We start from the raw sequence: 19833 nt of genomic DNA on the forward strand, positions 1-19833 counted from the left end.
ATTAACACATTTATTTACAATATTTACAAAGCTGCAGTGTAACATTTTATGTAGTACGAATCCACAGCCACAACATAGGCAATAAATCACAGCACATCTTCCACTGTTTCATTTCAACTTTTAAGTGCAATGACATCATCAAGGTTATATTTTGTCAGAACATACATACTGCATTTGAAACTGACTGGATAATATGATGTAGGATCAACTAGCTTTTCAGCATCTATAAACTCTGTTGCTTGGGCGAGATTAGGAACTACAATTTTATATGCTAAAAAATCTGTATTAAAGCCCACAGTCTCATAAAGCTGGTATTCAAAACAGTATAATGAACTGTCTACCACAAAAATGTTTTTAATAAGTCCAAAAACAGGAACTGTGTCACTCACACTGGTGATTATTAGAGACTTTTCACTTATGTACTTGTTCCCATTGAGAATAAGCCATTTTACTTTGACTCCATGTTGTATGCCACCTATCCCCAAAAAATCTCTTATCTTTGCTGCAATATACTCAGGATTTTTCACTTCAGAGACAGGACCCAATTCCTTCTCATGTACAAATATTGGATGCTCAGTGCCCAATTCATTTTGACAGCATTCAGAAAGCTGATTATGGTTCACAAGTGACTTACAGACATTTCTGAAGTTCAATTTAGATGCCCATTGTTTAAAAAAACAGTGCTTTGATTCGAATCTCATACACATGTGCCTTATCACAGGCCCCAGATGAAGAATCTGAGCAGGGAGATGCAACAGGTAATGTTGCTTAGGTATTATATTATTCTCAGGAAAAAGTTTCTTAAACTGTTTCAAATGCTGTTCAATCATATTCTTCAGTCTGAACACACTTTGTACAGATAAAATAGGGGCAAAGAGTATCTGAACAATCTTAATTAAGTCCAAAACAAACTGAACATATTCATTTTTCTCTATACTGTTGAGCAGAAAAGGCATGATCTTCAACAGTATCAGCATTTGCCCCGAGGACTGTTTCAGTTTATTGTCATTAGATGCCAAGGTAGTGACACTGATAGGGCAGGGTTTGTCACGTATGTCTATTGGTGACAAAGGAAAACTCTGCATGGCAGAATTGAACACATCCAACTCCATCTGTCCAGAGAGAACAAGGTGTTTTAGCACACACTTAATTTCCATGGGTGCAACACCCTCAAGAATGATGTGCATTATATCCTGTGGTGTTTGTTGAATGAGGTCAAAGGCTGGGAAATCAATCAGCTTGCTTCTTCTGTTTATACCATAGGTGGTTTTGAGAGATGATTTCAAGAAGTCTGTGCAAGCCTTTTCTATTTCACAGCACTGCTTAATATGTTTTTTCATTGTCCTTTTAGTAAAACTTAGTTCATTAAAATTAATTTGCATTTCATCAAAGGTACATTCACAATGCCTACACTTACTATATGCAAAACCAACTCCTTCCTTGAAACCAGCAAGCTCATGTTGGGCAAGTGTGTCACCACAGACCGAAACTACAGCACCAAATAAATCCATGCTACCACGCTGTGTTTGGATTTTGACACCATTATAGAGCAACTTTAAGTCTTCATTAATCCTTTGTAATACAAAATCAACACCACATTTGTCAATATCATCAGCTTTTGCTATAGCAAGGAGTCTGATTGCAGCAAGCTTTGACCTAAACTTGGGGTCTATGTTTCCTAAAGTATAATAAAACATGAATAATTTATTTACTGAAGCATGTGACCCAAGAGGATTGCATATCTCTATTTCATCAGCATACAAAATTATCTGTAAAGCAGAAGGTTCTTTTGAAAACAGTGGATGGGATTTATAAATGCTCCCATCAATAATGTCATACAAAAACCCATCTTTGTGGCAACTCTGAGGTGCGGTGTTGATCATGGCAAAAATCCTGGAATTGGACAACAACTGTTCAAGGCTCCTAATAAGGGGTATATAGTAAAAACTTCTGTTTTTGATGGCAATTACTCTTGACTGTCCTTTTTTAACTCTGCAAACCTTTTGAGACATAACTACCTCCTCTGGTATGACTGGGTTAAAAAGCCTCTGGATTGTGCTGTCCTGAATGTATGTGGAAGCCATCATGGAGAAAGGATCTTGAAAATTTTCCAGTTCTGCCAATACTGCCTCTTGTAGCTGCTCCATATTGTCTGAATGTCTTTGAAAGAGCGACTTCATGGTGTCCTTCATGGTACTGAGAAGAGCAGTTTGATACTGCTGGACTCCAGAGACAATACTGTTGACACCCCTCTGAAACAAAAACAACAAAGAAATATGAGCTATATACAGTTTGTTCAATATGAGACTAGCATTACACTTCTTAAGAACATTCTGAATAGGATTTCATACCAAAATGATCTCTGTCCAGTTCTTGCTCAGAATTCAAAAGTCAGAATTACACTTCTCTGGTGTGCAGACTTTCTTTTTGCTCTTGTTCTTGCACCCTTTTGACCTCTTTTCACACGTGCGTGTTCTCATTACTTAAAAACAACACTGTTCCCACTAAATGCAAATCTAAGTATTAACACTGTAATGCTTTTTTATATGTTTATGTTAAATATGTATCCATCTGGTGCTGGCCCGGCCCGTCTGTCAAATTTCAAAAAGTCAATGTGGCCCCAGAGCCAAAAAGTTTGTGTGTATCCTTGTCACAAAATATGACACTGTTGTAGCTCTGACAGTGGAATTATAAATGGTCCATAGAATTAGAATTGTAAGTTTACATGCTTTCAAGACCTTTTCCCAGTCTTATTCAAGCACTTTTCAAACTCTATCAAGGACCAATTTTCAAGTCTTTATAAGCAAATTATGACTGTGGTAAAACGCATACTTAAATGCAGACACACATACATATATTCAATATATATTTTACTTCCCTAACACTTAGGTTTGTGCAATACCTGGGATAGGTGACATCTTTCCCGGACACTGATGGTAAATGCAGCTGCACATCTGACGAGATTTTCACTTGCTGTAGCAGCTCCTTCCTGTAGATATGTTGTGTTAATATACATTAAAAAAATAATATAAACACCTGAATGTTAACTGTTAAACATTTTCATTAGCAAACATTGCATCTTACCTGATTATCAGTATTTGGAGTCTGGAAATCCTCAAGCTCCGGACTTGACATTTCATTTGGAATGACAGGTATGTTGACCTCACTGTCGGTCCTTTGCATTCCTTGTGTTTTAGTGGCACAGTCAGAAAAAACTGGTATGTCAAAATGTTCACCTGCAGCATGTGATAAGTCAGATGATGCTGCTGTCATCCACTGGGTAGGAGGGTTCCCAGTCGCAAGATACAGAGCATGAGTGCGTCTGATATGGTAGTAAAAAGAGTTAAAGACTCTGTATTCCTCTGTACAACCATCTATTCCGCATATGACTCGGAAGTTTGGACTACGGCTATGTGTTTTGTTAATATGGCTCAAGAGAGACTTCAATGTTAAGGCAACAAAAACAAAGCAAATCATACACCTCCAACAGGCCATGTTAAACCGCCAAAAAGAAAAAACAGGGCAGCTAGCTGAATGCAGACAGTCTATTCTTAGCCTAATGAAAATCTTCACTCACGGCAAAATCAAGTCATGCTAGCACTACAACACACGTTCGTAAACCTCTATTAGAAATGTAAATGTAGCAGAAGAAAGTAGACAAAACGTTCAGTCTAAGAAGCAAGAGCAGAAACAAATACCTTACTGCTTCACATCACTTTTGAGCTGTTGTTGGCGGGCTCATACAGGCGCTGCAGGTCATTACCAAATATGGAGGGGGGTCGGTTACATCAAAACTCTCATTAAATCTAGTTTAAACTCTAGTTATTGTGATTCAGTAAGGGACCACAACAGGAGTAATAATTAAAATGTAATTTATAGTTATAATATCCCCCTATTATGACTGTTATTACTTTACAAGTTTTAGAAACATTATTATGGTCTGCACCTACTCCCCCCTGACTGCCCTCATGTGGTCACGTCTGTCCTGTAACCGTTTGAAGGGGAGCGAAGAAGCAGGCTTGGACTGGATTCTGCTGAGGTAAGGAGAACTTTTACAGCATTTGATTTAAAAATTTTGTACTACTGGGAAAACAGCAGCCTGGTCCAGCAATCAGTTTACCCATGGATGGACTATCAGTTCTCATAATACGTCCACAAGTTTTTGCCACTGTAGCCTAAAAGCCAGCTAGCTAAGCTTGCTTAGCTAATATTAGCTAACAGGTTTGGTCCTGCAATTTACGTTACAATGCGATTTTTTTTTTTGTTTACCATGACTAACCAATGGTGTTAAAAGTTTGAATATAATTTTCCACATAAAATATGTACATGTTTGATGTAATTAGCAGGACATGCAGACAGACTTAGTACTAATAAAAGTAGGAACAGCAGATGCAGATCAGAGGCAGGTGTGCATGTCTTAGCTGAGGGACCTATGCAGGCTGTGGAGGAAAATGCTGAGAGTTTAGTTTCTGCACTAGTTGAGGCTCCTGTCAATCACTCCGGGTCCACTGTATACAGAAGGAAAATACATGTGTTGTATTTGAAAAGTCCATAAGGTGTTGTACTGTTTGAATGGTCTGACATACTTCTGAGCATGATTTTTTGAGCCTTGGCTTAATGTCATGTTTTTTTTCATGCCCTCAGATAAAGGCGCAGTTAAAAGGAAGACACACGGAAATCATGGATGGACTAGATGATGTTACAGTATCAGTTCTAAATGGTATGTCAAGTTTAAGTGTCTTTAATAAAATAAAGTTGTCCATGCTGACATTGGTTTCAAATTTGAATTTTAACTATTTATGTAATCTCAAAACACCCAAATGTCAAAATTTTATTCTATTTATATTTATTTGTAGCTGGGAGATAAAACAGTAAGAGGACAATTTGGATTTTATTTGCCCTGTCAAGTTGAATACCATTAAATTTATAAGGTCCAAGTTTTTCAACTCTAAAAGGTTTATTACTATTTGACCTCTCTTTACAGCTGCCAACATAGATGAGGTTTTAATCCACACCCTCAGTCGTGATGATTTAAGAGATCTTTTTCCTGGTCCAGAAAACTTTCTCAGGAGGAAACAGTTGTGGGCTCATCTTCACAAAGAGGCAAGTTTTTGCTGCCTTTGATCTAAAAACGTGTAGTGCAGTTTTGTTTGTAACACCTACAACATTTATGTTTTGAATTATTTTCTTAGGAGGACTATTCCACCTTACCAGACAAAGCTGGCCCTGGTGAAGCAGGAACTAGGTCTTCACCTAAAGGAACACCTCCATCTCCCCAGACATCCACTCCTTTGGTAAAGAAAACCCCAGAGAAGACTCTACAGCTTCCCAGTCCTCCTGAATATGTGATCTATACAGATGGTGAGCTGGAACTAGCTCGGAAACACTATTTTGAGATGGCCTGCACTGGTAGAGAGGGAGAAGCTGCCATGTCCAAAGAGCTGAGATGCAGGCTGGTGAGAAACACTGTCACCAGCATGATTTCAATCTTGAGAGCAAGTCGACAAGGAGAGGAGTTACGATACCCGTCCAAGTACGATGTTACTGCCATGGCTAAGAAACTAGTGGAGTATTATCCCATGCTACAGGATAACGACTTACCTGCCAAATATGTATGTGATTAAATTTTTTTCACATTTATTTCAGACTTCTGAAATTATATACGTGATATTACGTTTCTTTTTTTCTTTCAACATCTTATTCACCATAGACGAGCATGTACAGTTATCTTCAGAAGAGGATCCTGAATATTAAGTCCCCTCGAAAGAGGCAGGGTCCCACACCAGAGAGGGGCCGTTCAAAAAAAAGGCGCCACATTGAGTTCTCACCAAGTGACCAGGGAGAAGATGATGATGCAGATTCAAGTGGCGGATCAACGATTCTTTTGCCACCAGTGAGCAGTTCTGATGGCGACAGTTCAGGTAATTGACAAATTCTAATTATGGCAATAATGATGGACGTGAAGGCTGGATGACTTTGATAGATTGGGATGTCTTGATATATTACACTTTAAATTTAAACTTGATTAGGTTTTGATCTGTTGTGACAGGATGTGATTTTTCAATATTCATGTATTTGACTTTCTGTAGAATAACCATCATAAATATATAACACACAATGTTAGGCTTGCTGGCTAAAACACATAGTATCATTTAGATTGATATGTTGGATCCAGTTACTGATTCTGTATTTTCCCCTTTAGTCAACATGGATAGTCTAGCAACACAGGCCAGGCATTACAAGACTCTGCAGGACCTGTATAAGAAGCCAAAACCCAACCGAGATGCTGTTTGCCAAATTCTTGACCTTGAGTTTCAATCAAGAAGAGCCTTCATTGACAGCGATGTTCTGAAAGAAGAAGATAGGCCAACAAAGATTCTAGAGGCATATCCATGTTTCAAGGAGCTTCACAATGTAAGTGACTTACTTTTCATCGTGGCTTTCTTATAAAGCAAGCACTGGTGCAGGTTTTAACATTTACTTGCACTATAGGTGATGGATGAGCTACGGCGGATCCTGGATAAGAACAACAACAAATTCATAACTGAAGTAAAGGCAAGATGGGAGGACTTCTGCTCCATGGTTCAGTTTTATGGTCTTTGGAAGAAGGTGTTAAAGCCACCGATGAACCAAAATAGAGGTTAGTCATTGTGCTATCTTTAATACATCATGTAGCTGTTTTCAGAGACATAAATATGTATAGGATTGTGTATGATAGTGCTGATTAAATAAAACTGGAACAACAGTACTGTTCATGGTGACACCTAATTTTCTGTGGTATCAAGATTAAGTTGCCAATCAAATTTAGATCATTTAGGATTGAACTAAACATTGATTTATTTTGTTCCAGTGGAATGCAACATCGCCCTGTTTAGGGCACTCCCCACACTCTTCCCCTCACCAACTGCGCCACCCAAGAAGCTGGGACATGCCAGTGAGGCATTGCTTCATGTCCTTCAGGTCAGAGTTTGTTCATATTGTTATCAGTTAATATATAGATACTTTATTGATCCCGAAGGAAAGTAGGCAATGTATGTCTGCAAGGGCTTTCACTGTACATTTTGGCAATTTATTTGGTCCTTTTTAAGCATCTCTGCTCCTAAAAATAATAGAATTTACATTTGAAAATTGATACTGAAATTTCTGCAGCACTATGTTGGTCAGAGGACAGCATGGCCTGCCAAAATACAAATACAGACCAATGTCTACAGGAAACACTAATAAATTGATTAAAAATAACTAATTAAACTAAAATTCATTAAAATCATAAAAATTCACAAAACAAACTGGAAGTAATAACAGATTTAAAACATTACAGGTGCAGTATCTCTGTCATTTCCCAAAGTATGTGGAGAATGACTACTAACAGTGACTAAGACACAAGTTAATCTTGTCATAATTATTTCATTGGCAGGCATATTTGACATTTTCTGTAGGGCATTTTTCAAACTAAAGAAACAAAATGATATGAAGATGAGCTGTACCACCTGTATTCTATGATTGTGATCATTCATATATATATATATATATACATATATACATAATAGTGTCTCAGTAGTTTGACTGCTCAGCTAGTTTTTTAATGTCTCTCTTCTCTGTTTTGTCCTTTTTTCTTTAGCCAACAGAAGATCCAGCCATCTACCTTCAGAGGAGATCTCTCTTCAGCCCTGTTTTGCTCTTTGATGGGTCCCACTGTATTATGGCAATTGGAACCACACCCATCACCACATTTGCTGAAGAAGACCTCCGTCAAGGTTTGCTGTATCTGATGGCATACTACTACACCTTGCATCTCACATATCCAAAGTGTGTGGCAACCCTTCTGTCTGTCATTCAGACTGAAGTGTTAAAGGACAGTATCCATGAGCGAGACACCACAAGCTCATACAAAAAAGCCATGGCAGAGTGGAAGGCTTTTATTCAGGGGTAGAGTTGTTCAGGTACACGACTTTCATCTCTGTGTTGGAAAGTTTTAACCTAACATAAGAGCTGTAAAAAGACATTTAAATTCTTCATTTTTGTTTATCTAATACAAACACATCTTCTGTTCTTCAAATGTTCTGCTTTATAATCTCGCTGTAAATGAATCTGAATTAGTCCTTCCTCAGTTCGGACTACTTTCACTGACCCTTCTGCTCAGACATACAGTAGGTGATTAGCATTGTCAAACTTAGCTTTCTGATGGCCAGGTCCTAAAGCAAATCACATCTAAGGATGCACCTGAAACAGGGGCACTAGTGCAGACATCTAAAAGTAATCCGCCAGCATTACAGGCACTACTGCTGTTCAGTTTAAATGTTTGTGTGCTGAATGTCTATTATCTTTATTAAGGTGAGCATATCCCTCATGGACTGAACTCAGGACGAGTTCTGACTCAAAGATGTAACATTTATTCACTGCATGCTGCTGTACAGCGCTGGCTCACAGTGTACAGATCGTATCTGATTAGATCTGAGTTATGAATTTCCTCATCATGTAAGACGAGTGTTACTCAGACAAACCTGAGAAAAAGGTGTTTCAGTTTACTTTTTCCATTTCAGTTACTGAATCCGGTTTTCCCTGAGAGGAGTCAGATCTTCTCTTCATCTGTGGTTCGCTAAAGATTAATTAAAGAGGTGTACACAGAGTTCTTCAACTGCACAGCTTTTGTCTAGAGAACAATACAATATAGCATATTATTTACATAGACCCACCACAGGCATAATCAATACAGTGTATATTTCAATGACTACAGCAGACAGGATGCACCTAACCACCAAATGAAGCTATTAAAGTCTGAATACTATATGTATGAATTTAAATTAGAAAAAGTATCTCTTATATCCATCACAAAGTGTGAAACACTGAACTAAACTGAGCAGATTGTAACGTGATTTTATTGATGACCATAATGAGCAGAGCAGTATAATAAATACTGTACAACTTTTAAAAAAGCTAAAAAATGTAAGCTAACAGAAAACACTTAGCATATCTAAAACAACATCAACAACAAAAGAATGTGTATGATCACAATGAAGGATCATAAACTACAAATAAAAACACCCACCAGTACGCTGGATAATAAACTTTGACTTTAAAGAAAAAAAGCCCATGAATTAAAATGCTGAAGCAGAAGCATGGCACAGCTGTTGGGTTTGTTCTTGGCATGTTTGCCCTTTGACCTCTGTCCTTTATGCAGCATTAAGTTTGCAGTCACCAGTTAGTTTTGGGGTTAGCCTTATACAGACTGTAGTCTTCCTTCCTGAAGAAGGCCACTTCTGTCTCGTTAGCTGAAAGAATAAACGTGAAAGTTTAAACTGTGACAAAAACACATTTTGTGGAATTTATGAAATTTTTAAAAACTTTTCTGGTCTTCCATTTTTATCAAATTTGACTCATTTAAAGGGGATTACATTAATTCTCTTTCATATTAGTCTAAACACAATGATAAGCAAGAACGACAAAACTGAACTCTCATCACTGGTCACTGAAATGCTTCTAAAGCCTGATTAGAGTGCACTGCTCCGTACTTCACTGGTCAGTGTTAGGAAGATAAACTGGCTACTGGAAGTTTCACAGTTGGTGGTGTATGTCAGAGAACCAAGAAAAGACTGCTGACCGTCAGAGACCTGACATAGATCTACTGAAGGATTTATCTACCTCTTTGTCTACAGTGCAGTGGCGGCGCCGGGGGGCGCTATAGCTCCCCCTGGAAAAGTTATAGCACCCCCAAGAAAATCGCTTGTGTCTGTGAGTGTGTTGAGAACTGAAAGAACAAATGATCCTTCATAGCACCCTCAGTAAAATGCTTAGCCCCCCCCCCCCTTAGCACCTGCAGAAAAATATTTTTGGAGCCGCCACTGCTACAGTCAGTGCACAGCATCAAGCTGTGAGGAGGGTCTGGGAGGATGTCAGAAAGAACATGGAGCCATCCTGAGTGTAAACAGTTTTGTACTGCTTATGAACTCAAGCTGGAGAGAAAGTTTGTATTTCTACAAGACAACAATTTTATTTATATAACACCAAGATGCCTCAAGATGCTTCATATTATAATGTAAAGACCCTCCAATAATACAGAGAAAACCCAACAGTCAGAACGACCCCCTATGAGCAGCACTTGGTGACAGTGGGAAGGAAAAACTCCCTTTAACAGGAAGAAACCTCCAGCAGAACCAGGCTCAGGGAGGGGGGGTAATCTGCTGAGGGGGGAGAGCCAGACATTAATAATAACTAATGATTAATGCAGAGTGGGGTATAAACACAGAATGAAAAGGGGTGGATGAAAAAGAACCCCTCAGTGCATCATGGGACTGGCCCACTGGTCCAACCAGCATCTGGATCTAAACTCAGTAGCACAGTGAGCTGAAAATGCCTGAGCATACACTCCCACCCAGCATGCTGAGCTTAAACAGGTCTGTCAGTATTATTAGAAGAAACCAAGAGGTGAGCAAATCTTACAGGGTTATTCCAAAGAAGACTTGAGACAATCATTGCTGCCAAGGTGTGAATACTCATTAATGTGATATTTCAGTCTGAAATATTCTATGAATTTACAAATCCAAAAAAACTGTTCAGTATTCATGTGCCCTGAGGTGCTGCAGATGGTTCTTTAGGCCTGCCACTTTTTTTTTGTCAGTCTCTGGAAATCATGTTGATTTTATGCCTGTTAAACTGTTACCTTTGAAATTTTTTGTCAGCTCAACTAAAGAAATTATGCATTTTTGCAACAAGCTGTTGTAACAAGTTGCTCAAAGATACAATTTAAATTGGGTTCTTTGCTACGTTGTCTGCTATGTGTCGACAAAACACTGGTTCTTCTGTTGAGTTAGATGCCCGTTTTATGCTTGAATGATTCATAGGCCAGCAGTGAGAACTATTGTACAAGACCGCTTAAAAAAATACAAAGAACACGTGGCTCCTATAAAGAAAGGAGGTGTGGTTCAAGACTTCTGCAGAGTACTGTCCACATCCTTTCCTTTAACCAAACACTGATGGAACACTTACTCCTTTACTTCTCTTCAAAGTAATGCACTTAACTCCCAGAGAAAGCAATTTGTTACACTACTTGTTACTTTTACATTTCTCCGTAACTTGATCTAAAATGCAGGATCACATAAGTAGCAGTTAACAAAATAAACGTGAGTCCCACTTACTGACACAGATCCCTATCCAAATGAGGACATACATAGAACTGTCTTTTAGTCTTTATATATTAACACACAACCAGCAAAGTTGCAAACCCAAAACATCTGTCATGCAGATATTCCAGTTTTGACAGAAAATGATGAAACCTTTATTTTCAGGGGCCCACTGTGACATATGAGCCTGTCATAATCAACAGGAACAGCACACGGCTGTACTCTCATGCTGTTCATTCAGAGGGAAACAAAAAGATAAAGGACACATTTCTGAGTACAGTCAAACACTGTACTGTTTCACATTAGTTGGGCTAACTGTAAGTCCTGTAATGGTCAAGTAACCCGATAGTTAAAAAGCACATCGAGGCCATCGCTGCGATCAGCTCCTCCTATATATATATATATATATATTTATATATATATATATATATATATATATATATATATATATATATATATATATATATATATATATATATATATATATATATATATATATATTTATATATATATAAATATATATATAAATATATATATAAATATAAAATAAAATAAAATAGGAAATAAACTAATCAAATGCAAGCCTAAAAAGATGAGTTTTTAGCTGTTTTTTAAAAGACACCACCGAGTCCGCAGTTCGTATACATAACGGGATAGAGTTCCAGAGTCGGGGAGCCACTGCTGCAAAAGCTCTATCTCCCCTAGTTATCAGCCTTGTGTGATGTAAGGCCAGTAGACCTTCATCACATGACCTAAGAGACCTGGTGGGAATGTAGGGATGCAAGAGTTCACTGATATAAGCTGGGGCTTGACCGTGAAGACTTCTATAAGTCAGGACCAGAACTTTAAACTGAACTCTGAAACTAATGGGGAGCCAGTGCAGCTGGATGAGTAACGGTGTGATGTGCGAATACTTAGAAGATTTTGTCAGAAGCCTCGCAGCAGCATTCTGAACAACCTGGAGACGTTCCAGGGAGCTTTTGCTAAAACAAGTAAATAAAGCATTACAATAATCCAGATGTGAGGAAATGAATGCATGGACAGCAATCTCAAGTTCAGAACGTGACACAATGGGACTGAACTTAGCAGGGCTCCATAAATGATAGAAACAAGAGTGAACCAGAGATTTGACGTGGGCATTAATCACCACTACCAGCCGACTAATGTGACTGGGTAATAATGAAGCCTTGATTCACAGACACACACATACAGATCGCTGCAGGGCTCTTCCAAGGCAGAAGTGTAGCAACAGTCGTGTTAAAAAGACAACCAGTTGAAAAGCTGGGCGACTTATAACTGATGACTTGTCTGTATTTGCAGTGCGTCGAGCAAAACTTTTTCAGGCATTAATATCTATGGATGCTTACAGATTTCTTTACACATTCAGAATACACATTCACAAATCTCTGTACAGATTTACACACAGATATCAGTACACATGTATTCTGGTTTTTCCTTCCCACTGTCACCAAGTGCTTGCTCATGGGGGGGGGGGTCTGATTGTTGGAGTTTTCTCTGTAAGGTCTTTACTACAGACGTGCGTGACTAGTCGACTAATTGTCGCTACTGTCACTAGTCTGTACCACACGTACTAGTCGGTTAGCCTAATTATTAAAGTTTTAATTGATACCCAGTGCTGATAAATGTTTGTCCTAAATGTTATGCATTCATTTGCCACCAGATGGAGCTGCAGCCCTGACATTGTTATAGAAAAATGCCATAACTCTGTTAATCTTGGCCTGCATGCTTTTATTAGGTCTAATCTTGTTCGTTATTTTTTTTTTAAGTTTTACAACCCGAAGCACACCTCCGGAGAAACAACCTTCCTTTCCTGCATTTACGGCTCCTTGTACAAAGAAACATAAAAACTAGAGGGTCAAATGTGTTTGCACCTTAAATGAACTGACCACAGCAAAGAGCAGGACCCAGGAGGGGAGAAGTCCCAGCATTTTATGTTTCTGTCAGCCGACACCACAAGTAAAACACTAGGACACGACTTAATTAACACACTAACGCACCTGCACAGGTATAATCACCGGCAACAACATCATAGCTCTACAAAGACCCAGCACTTAAGTCTGAGGCTGGGGGAGAGGGAGGGCTGGGCTCCACTGCTCAGATATCGTATTGGTTTGATGTGTGTCATGAACCGTTCATAAGGCACAATGTGCCACACTTTTAAGTTGCCTTTTTATTGGTTTTTCAGATGTTATTTTCTCAGATTCAATGATGCACAAACATTTTGCAGTAACACATTTTCATACATTTAACATCACTTTAAGCTTGTTTTTTTCTTCGTTGTTTGGAGCGTAGCGTGTTCATAATGCGCGGTGCCGCACAGTTAATCAGCATTTAAAGTGATTCATTATAGAAGAACACAATTAATAGTAACAATCAATAGTGTTAAAAAAAAAATCAGTGATTCTACTGTAGAAACGGAGGCTACAATGCTACAAGCCTGACTGCTAATTGCTGCTTTGGTTCATGATCAGGCTCTGGCTGCTGGTCTGGGGTCAGCTTACATTCAGCTATCACATCACCCTGTGTTCTTCGCTAGCTTTGTGTTAGCATGCTGTTTGTGCAGATGTTTGAAAACAGCTGGTGTTGTGTTAGCAGTGTAATACAGCTGTTTCTTTCCCTGACAGTTTGTACTTTACCACTGCACTCTTATTTTAACTGCATGAAAATAAATGTCCATATCGCCACTACTCTTTGTTGTTAACCCCTTCACCAAAATTAGCTCATTAGCTCAGTTCAAGCACTTTCAGGGATTTCCAGTACCCGTACAAACCCTGCTTGCTACATTACTGTGTTACTGAAAAATGTAATGTGAATACAGCACTGCGTTAGTTAGAACATGTTACACCCAACACTGGCCTTTAATGAGTACTGAATGGTCAGCAATGTTCTTACCAACACCAGCAGCTCTGAGGGTTTGGCCATCTTGCAGAATGAGAGTTTCATCATCATCTAAACTCATCACTAACTCGTTTGTCTGAAAACAAAGAAAAAACCCCAACAAATTAAAATTGCAAATCTGAAATGTAAATTATATACATTTCTGAAACATGCAGCCGATAATATTGATTCTCAATTGTGATACGAATCTAAAGTTCTGAAACTGACTTAAAACAAAAATGACATGATTTACTTGTTGGCATACCAGCTTATTGAAGACAAGTGTACAGATTTTATTTTCGATCATACATACTATGCAATTTCCTCTGATGGTTATATTAAACATGGATAAGGACTAAAACTAAATCAAAATTTGCTGTCAAAATTAACACTGACTGTACCACAGCACCAGAGTTTCAGTATGCCCATTTTCTGGTAATGCTTAGAATTTTGCATCTGTCAGCTGACCAGTGACAGCATTTTAGTAGTTTATGCCATTAAATTTCATTACTATAGGGACACTCTATGACCTCTGTGCTTATCTATCTGTATCTAGTCCTCCAGCTAGATACCTTTGCTCGATGAGCTTGGTGGATAATCTTCATAGTGTCTGAAAGAAAAAAAAAAGGGAGGGGGGGGCAATCAGTGGAAGCAGTGCATGAATTTCACACCCACAAAGTCCACACACAGTTTTGGTCAGAAGCTGGGCATGAATGTCAGGATAATTTGGGATTTTTCATGATTTCTTTGAACTGTTTTTTTTTCCACAGTATATATCTTTAATTCATTCATCAATTTTCTTCCACTTATCCAATGACTTTCAAAAACAAGATTAGGTGTACAAGTTTCAATTTATTTCACATCTTCTCTAATCCATACACGGACAAAAGTTTCCATACAGGCTCAAGTAATACAGTGCTGTAAAAAGTATCTGCCCCCTTCCTGTTTTTTTTTTTTTTTTTTTTGCATATCTGTCACACCTACATGTTTCAGGTCAAACAAAATTTAATATTATTATTATTATTTTATTTTTTTCCTTAAGACAAAATTTAATATTAGACAGCAGTAACCCCAGTAAATGCAAAATGCAGTTTTCATTTATTAAGGAGAAAAAGCTATCCAAAGATACCTAGCCCTATGTGGAAAAAGTAATAAAAAAAGAATAGGCCAAAATTCCTCCACAGTTATGAGAAAGACTCATTATCAGTTATTGCAAACGTTTGATTGCAGTTCTTGCTGCCAAATGTGGTACAATCAGTTAGGTTTTCGGGTCAATTAAAAAAAATTTTTTTAAACACAGGGTCAGGTAGGTTCGGATAGCTATTTTCCCCTTAATAAGTGAAATAGTTTTCTAAAAACAGCATTTTGTATTTACGCAAGTTATCTTTGTCTAATATTAAAATTTGTTTGATTATCTGAAACACATACCTACCCAAAATAAATAAATCAGAAAGGGGGTAAAAACTTTTTCTCAGCACTGTGCATGCATCCCTACTAATATATGGTTAAATGTAGCTCAACTAGATGCTTTTTGTAGCCCTCAACGAGCTTCAGGCATAACAGGCTGGTTATTCATTGCAGAGTTGATTTAAATTGGTTGGTTTCCTGGCATGAACCTGGCTTTTAAGCATAGTCCACAAATTTTCAATAGGTTTGAAATCTCGGCTTTGGGAAAGCTATTCCAGAAGCTTAATATTAGCTTGTTTTATCCATTCCCAAACAGGTTTTCATGTATGCTTGGTATTATTGTCCTGTTGGAACAACCAACTGTGTCCAAGTTTCAACTGTCTAGCTGTTGATTTGAGGTGAATTTGAAGAATTTAGAGGTAGTCCTTCATGAGGTGGCTGTGGCTCAGGAGGTAGGGCAGGTCATCTACTAATCAGAAGGTTGGTGGTTTGATTCCTGGCTACTCCAGTCTGCATGCCAAAGTATCCTCGGGCAAGATACTGAACCCCAAGTTGCTCTCTGATGCAACCGTCAGAGTATGAATGTATGTTAATGTTAGATAGAAAGCACTTTGATATAGAAAAACAGTGCTTGTATGACTGTGTGTGAATGCAAATGTGTTATACAAAGTGTTGTAAGTGAAAAGAGTAGAAAAGCACTATATAAGGTGCCGTTTACACGAGACCGTTTTCATTTTGAAACGGTGTCGTTTTGATGCGTTTCGGCCTTGCGTTTACACGACAACGGTGTCGTTTTGATGCGTTTCGCCCTTCTGTTTACACGACAACAGAGTGAAAACGATGTGTTTCAGAAACGGGGTCCAGAGTGGAGCGTTTCAGAAACGCACCGGCTTGCGTTTTCGTGTAAACACTTGAAACCGGGGTGATTTGAAAACGCTCGACTCGCACATGCGCACTATGGTTGCGACGGCCAGTTTTTCGCGCACGCGCAAACTGATAAACAGTACTCGCGGATTCACGAGTGCTTCTTATGCTTTTCCTGTGTTTTTACCGTTTTGTAATTCAGCGTTGTGTGCAGCAGCGATCCAACCTCATCATCGGTCCACACAAAACCTCTCACATTGGCCGTTTTGTAAGTAATGAACAATTTGCCGCACTACCTACTGTGTCACTCCACGCATGCGCGTCTTGCGTAAACAAACTGCAAAGAGAAAACCAACGCCAACTTGTGGCCTGGCATGGGAACTACATCGTTTTCATCGTTTCACATGTCCTCGTGTAAACGCGGATCGTTTCTGAAACGCCATCGTGTAAACGAAAGGCTGAAACGCATCAAAACGACACCGTTTCCAGTGAAAACGGCTTCGTGTAAACGGCACCTAAGAACTAGTCCATTTACAATTTATTCCATCTACTTTTACCACGTTTCCACCACTGAGGTACCGGTGCTCGTGCCAGTGCTCGTGTTGGTTCCAATGAACCGGCGAAACGCTTAAGAATGAGCCTGCGTTTCCACCGTGCTTTGTGAACTGATGCTTTACATATGAGTGTGGACGGGTCCTCGTCTGGACAGGGAAGCTGAAGGGCACAAATGTGGGAAACACGCTTTTGTGCTGCTAACATATTTTCTGGTCCAAACCAAACTACTGCAGCATCTGTGTGCAGCACAGACGGAAACACAGACAGCGATTAGAGCAAGACGACAAGTACGCACTTTGTGTCCTTTTATCTGTGATATGAACTGATACAAAGCAGCAAATTCAGCCTTAGAGCCCAACCTAATTCACAGCCGTGAAAATCGCTTCGCTTTTCTTGTGTAATACACACAATGCAGTGAAATAGCGGTTGAAAACTTTATGTTGAGATTAACCACGGTGGTTCCTGGGTTGTTCCTAAACATCCTAACCAATTTTCTCTCATCTGATGGTGACAGTTTGGGTCTTCTTCCAGAGTTTTTCAAAGTGGTGACACATGTTGTATAAGCGCTTTGAGTGCTCAATTAGAGTAGAAAAGCGCTACATAAGAACCAGTCCATTTACCATGTCCAAATAACTTACAGTTGTTTGAACTGATGATCTTAGAATCTGCAGTTGTTCAAGTATGGCTCCAAGAGACTTTCCCAATTTGTGCAGTTGCTTTTTCAAATTGTTCTTAGTTTTGATCTGTGCGAATGTTTCGTGCTTCAAAAAAAAAAAAAAAAATTCAGACCCACCTATTTTTAATGTAGCCTTTTGCACCGACTGCATCATTTCACAGGACAGATTTGCGGCATTTATTTTTTTGGATCAAGTTCAATTCTTCTGATTTTCGCAAGCAAATAAACAGATCTGACCAGTCAGACTTCTGCATTTGGCAATGTGAGGTCATAGCTCAAAATGCGCACTTTGAAACTATCCTCAAGCGCAGTCACAAAGACCATCAAACGTTATGATGAAACTGGACATCAGGACCGCCCCAGGAAAGGAAGCCCAGGAGTTACCTCTGGTGCACAGGGTAAGTTCAGAGCTACCAGCCTCAGAAACTATAAGTTAACCTGTTAACTGGTAGTGTCCCGCCCACGGGACGTTCGTGGTGCTTTCCGACTTTGAAGCCTCATACCGTCACAGTCACTCTGCAGTCTGCCCTCACGATGCTTTTATATGACAGACTAGACCCTCAGAATTGGATTGACAGGTCATTTGGCCAATCATGTTATGAAATGAGTTTTCCAGAGCCAATAATAAGCAGACAGCGTCATGTGACTTCTCTGGACATGCCCCAAATGCTGACCAATCGTTCTGATTGGTCAACTCTGACCCAAATTCTAAAACCACAGATGTATAGTTAATAAAATTCCTGACACGTGGGTATATGGCATCTTGGGGTGTGTTTTCAGATGAATCCACAAAGTTGCTGCACAATATTACGTGCATAAAGTCAAGCCGGAAGTAAGACTCTGTGTGCCGTAGTGACTCGAGAGTGTTTACAGTACTTTTTTCTCACCAACGGATTGTATAAATATCTCAAAACAAGCTATTTTCTTCAATGAAGTGACTAAATGACTCACAAGAGTGGATTATTATTTATTAGAGGACTTTGTCGCTGATTCAACCGTTTTATCGCTGCAGAATGAACACGAACGAACAGCAGTTACTCAGAAGGTGTTTCATAGTAAGTCTAAATTTTTATTCCCAGCTCGTGCTCGTATTATATGCCGTTTAGACGTAAATATGTACGTCTCCATAGGCTTTCACGGTGGTTACACAATGGCTAAGAGCAATGTTTATTGATATTCATGATATTCGCTTTGTGGTGGGCTTTGGGTTCCTTTGTGTTTGGGGTTGGGGTAATTGTTTGCGAGGAGGTTGTAGGTTGTATATCAGGACAATTGGGAGGATTGTGTTTTTTTTTTTTTTTATGTGTATATGTAGAGTTTACATTCACTGTAACTGTTGATCAATATGCAGTTTATTTATTTTGTGTGTGTGAAGGAATCACTGAAAATAGACTGGGGAGTTTTTTGTGAATAAAGGCCTAACATTTTCCTTCTTTTAAAAATTTGGGCAAACTCTGATTTATATGTCTATAATTATAATTAATTTGTACTATCATTAAATTTGTGTATAGCAGAGGATTCCTCAGGGTAGTATCTTTGATTAGAGCCTCATTGATGACTGTATGTTGAAGCATTGAGGAGTTACAGCCATTATATAAAAGGCTGCTAACATGTGGCACTCGGAGTCTCCAAATGGTACATGTGAGACCACGCCTGGACATCAACACACAAAAACCTTTACAAAACAGTAGGTTTTTGTGCTATCTTGATAAAATTTGAAATACACAGTAAAAAGACTTCATTCTACAGCCATTCCATATTGGTTGGGCCAAGGAACACAAGGAATGGACATTAGACCAGTGGAAATCTGTCCTTTGGTCTGATGAGTCCAAATCAAAACAAAAGGTGCCTACTTTGGAGATTCTAAAATCTAAAACATATTTTAGTTTGTTTAACACTTAAGTATACCACATGATCCCTTATGTCTTCCTTCGTTGTCTGGATGACTTCAGTATTAATTTACAATGTAGCAAAACATTTAAAAAAAAAAAAAAAAAAAAGAATTTGAATGAGAAGGTGTGCCCAAATTTTTGACTGGTACTGTACTTTTGACTCTGTGAATTAAAGAAAATCCAAAACAAATTCAAACGTGTGCATGTAATTCTTGTTTCTGTTTAAAGTCATTAAAGATGCATGCTGCACTTTATTCCAAGCTGAAAATAAAAATCAGGTCAAAGAAACCATCAAAACCCCCAAATTACTATGACATTCTTGTCTTGTACTTGTCCCTGATGAGTTTTTGAAAAAATTCCAATCACAACTGTATATAATGACCCCTAATTCATGTATGTATGTATTTTCATTTGGATCCAGATC

General features: G+C 38.7%; 4 protein-coding genes across 5 annotated transcripts in view; 1 reads left to right on the top strand and 3 right to left on the bottom strand.

Moving 5' to 3' along the window:
* The window catches only part of LOC115776668 (uncharacterized), a 97929-nt gene extending 95977 nt beyond the window's left edge, over positions 1-1952 (bottom strand). The window contains exon 1 of the mRNA XM_030724392.1: positions 1899-1952. The gene's annotated coding sequence lies outside the window, so the exon portion shown is untranslated. The remainder of the gene's footprint in view (positions 1-1898) is intronic.
* LOC115776669 (uncharacterized) lies at positions 1-3691 on the bottom strand. The gene is made up of 3 exons (XM_030724396.1): positions 3085-3691; positions 2903-2989; positions 1-2252 (listed from the first exon to the last, which is right to left on the bottom strand). The coding sequence occupies exons 1-3, from the start codon at positions 3493-3495 to the stop codon at positions 114-116; spliced, it is 2637 nt and encodes an 878-aa protein (XP_030580256.1). The 5' UTR covers positions 3496-3691; the 3' UTR covers positions 1-113.
* LOC115776659 (uncharacterized) lies at positions 3454-7930 on the top strand. The gene is made up of 9 exons (XM_030724382.1): positions 3454-4039; positions 4645-4720; positions 4985-5103; positions 5193-5612; positions 5711-5921; positions 6203-6414; positions 6493-6640; positions 6851-6960; positions 7619-7930. Exons 2-9 carry the CDS (start codon positions 4681-4683, stop codon positions 7928-7930), a joined length of 1572 nt encoding a protein of 523 aa, XP_030580242.1. The 5' UTR covers positions 3454-4039; positions 4645-4680.
* cunh2orf76 (chromosome unknown C2orf76 homolog) overlaps positions 7891-19833 on the bottom strand; it is a 24422-nt gene continuing 12479 nt past the window's right edge. For both annotated transcript variants that reach the window (XM_030724403.1, XM_030724406.1), the window contains exons 3-5: positions 14588-14625; positions 14031-14112; positions 7891-9269 (exon numbers count right to left, since the gene is read on the bottom strand). In XM_030724403.1, coding sequence (XP_030580263.1) covers positions 9193-9269; positions 14031-14112; positions 14588-14625 — 197 coding nt within the window. In that variant the 3' untranslated portion in view covers positions 7891-9192. The remainder of the gene's footprint in view (positions 9270-14030; positions 14113-14587; positions 14626-19833) is intronic.

The sequence above is a fragment of the Archocentrus centrarchus genome, unplaced genomic scaffold, assembly GCF_007364275.1.
Source record: "Archocentrus centrarchus isolate MPI-CPG fArcCen1 unplaced genomic scaffold, fArcCen1 scaffold_36_ctg1, whole genome shotgun sequence".
Lineage (NCBI taxonomy): Eukaryota > Metazoa > Chordata > Actinopteri > Cichliformes > Cichlidae > Archocentrus > Archocentrus centrarchus.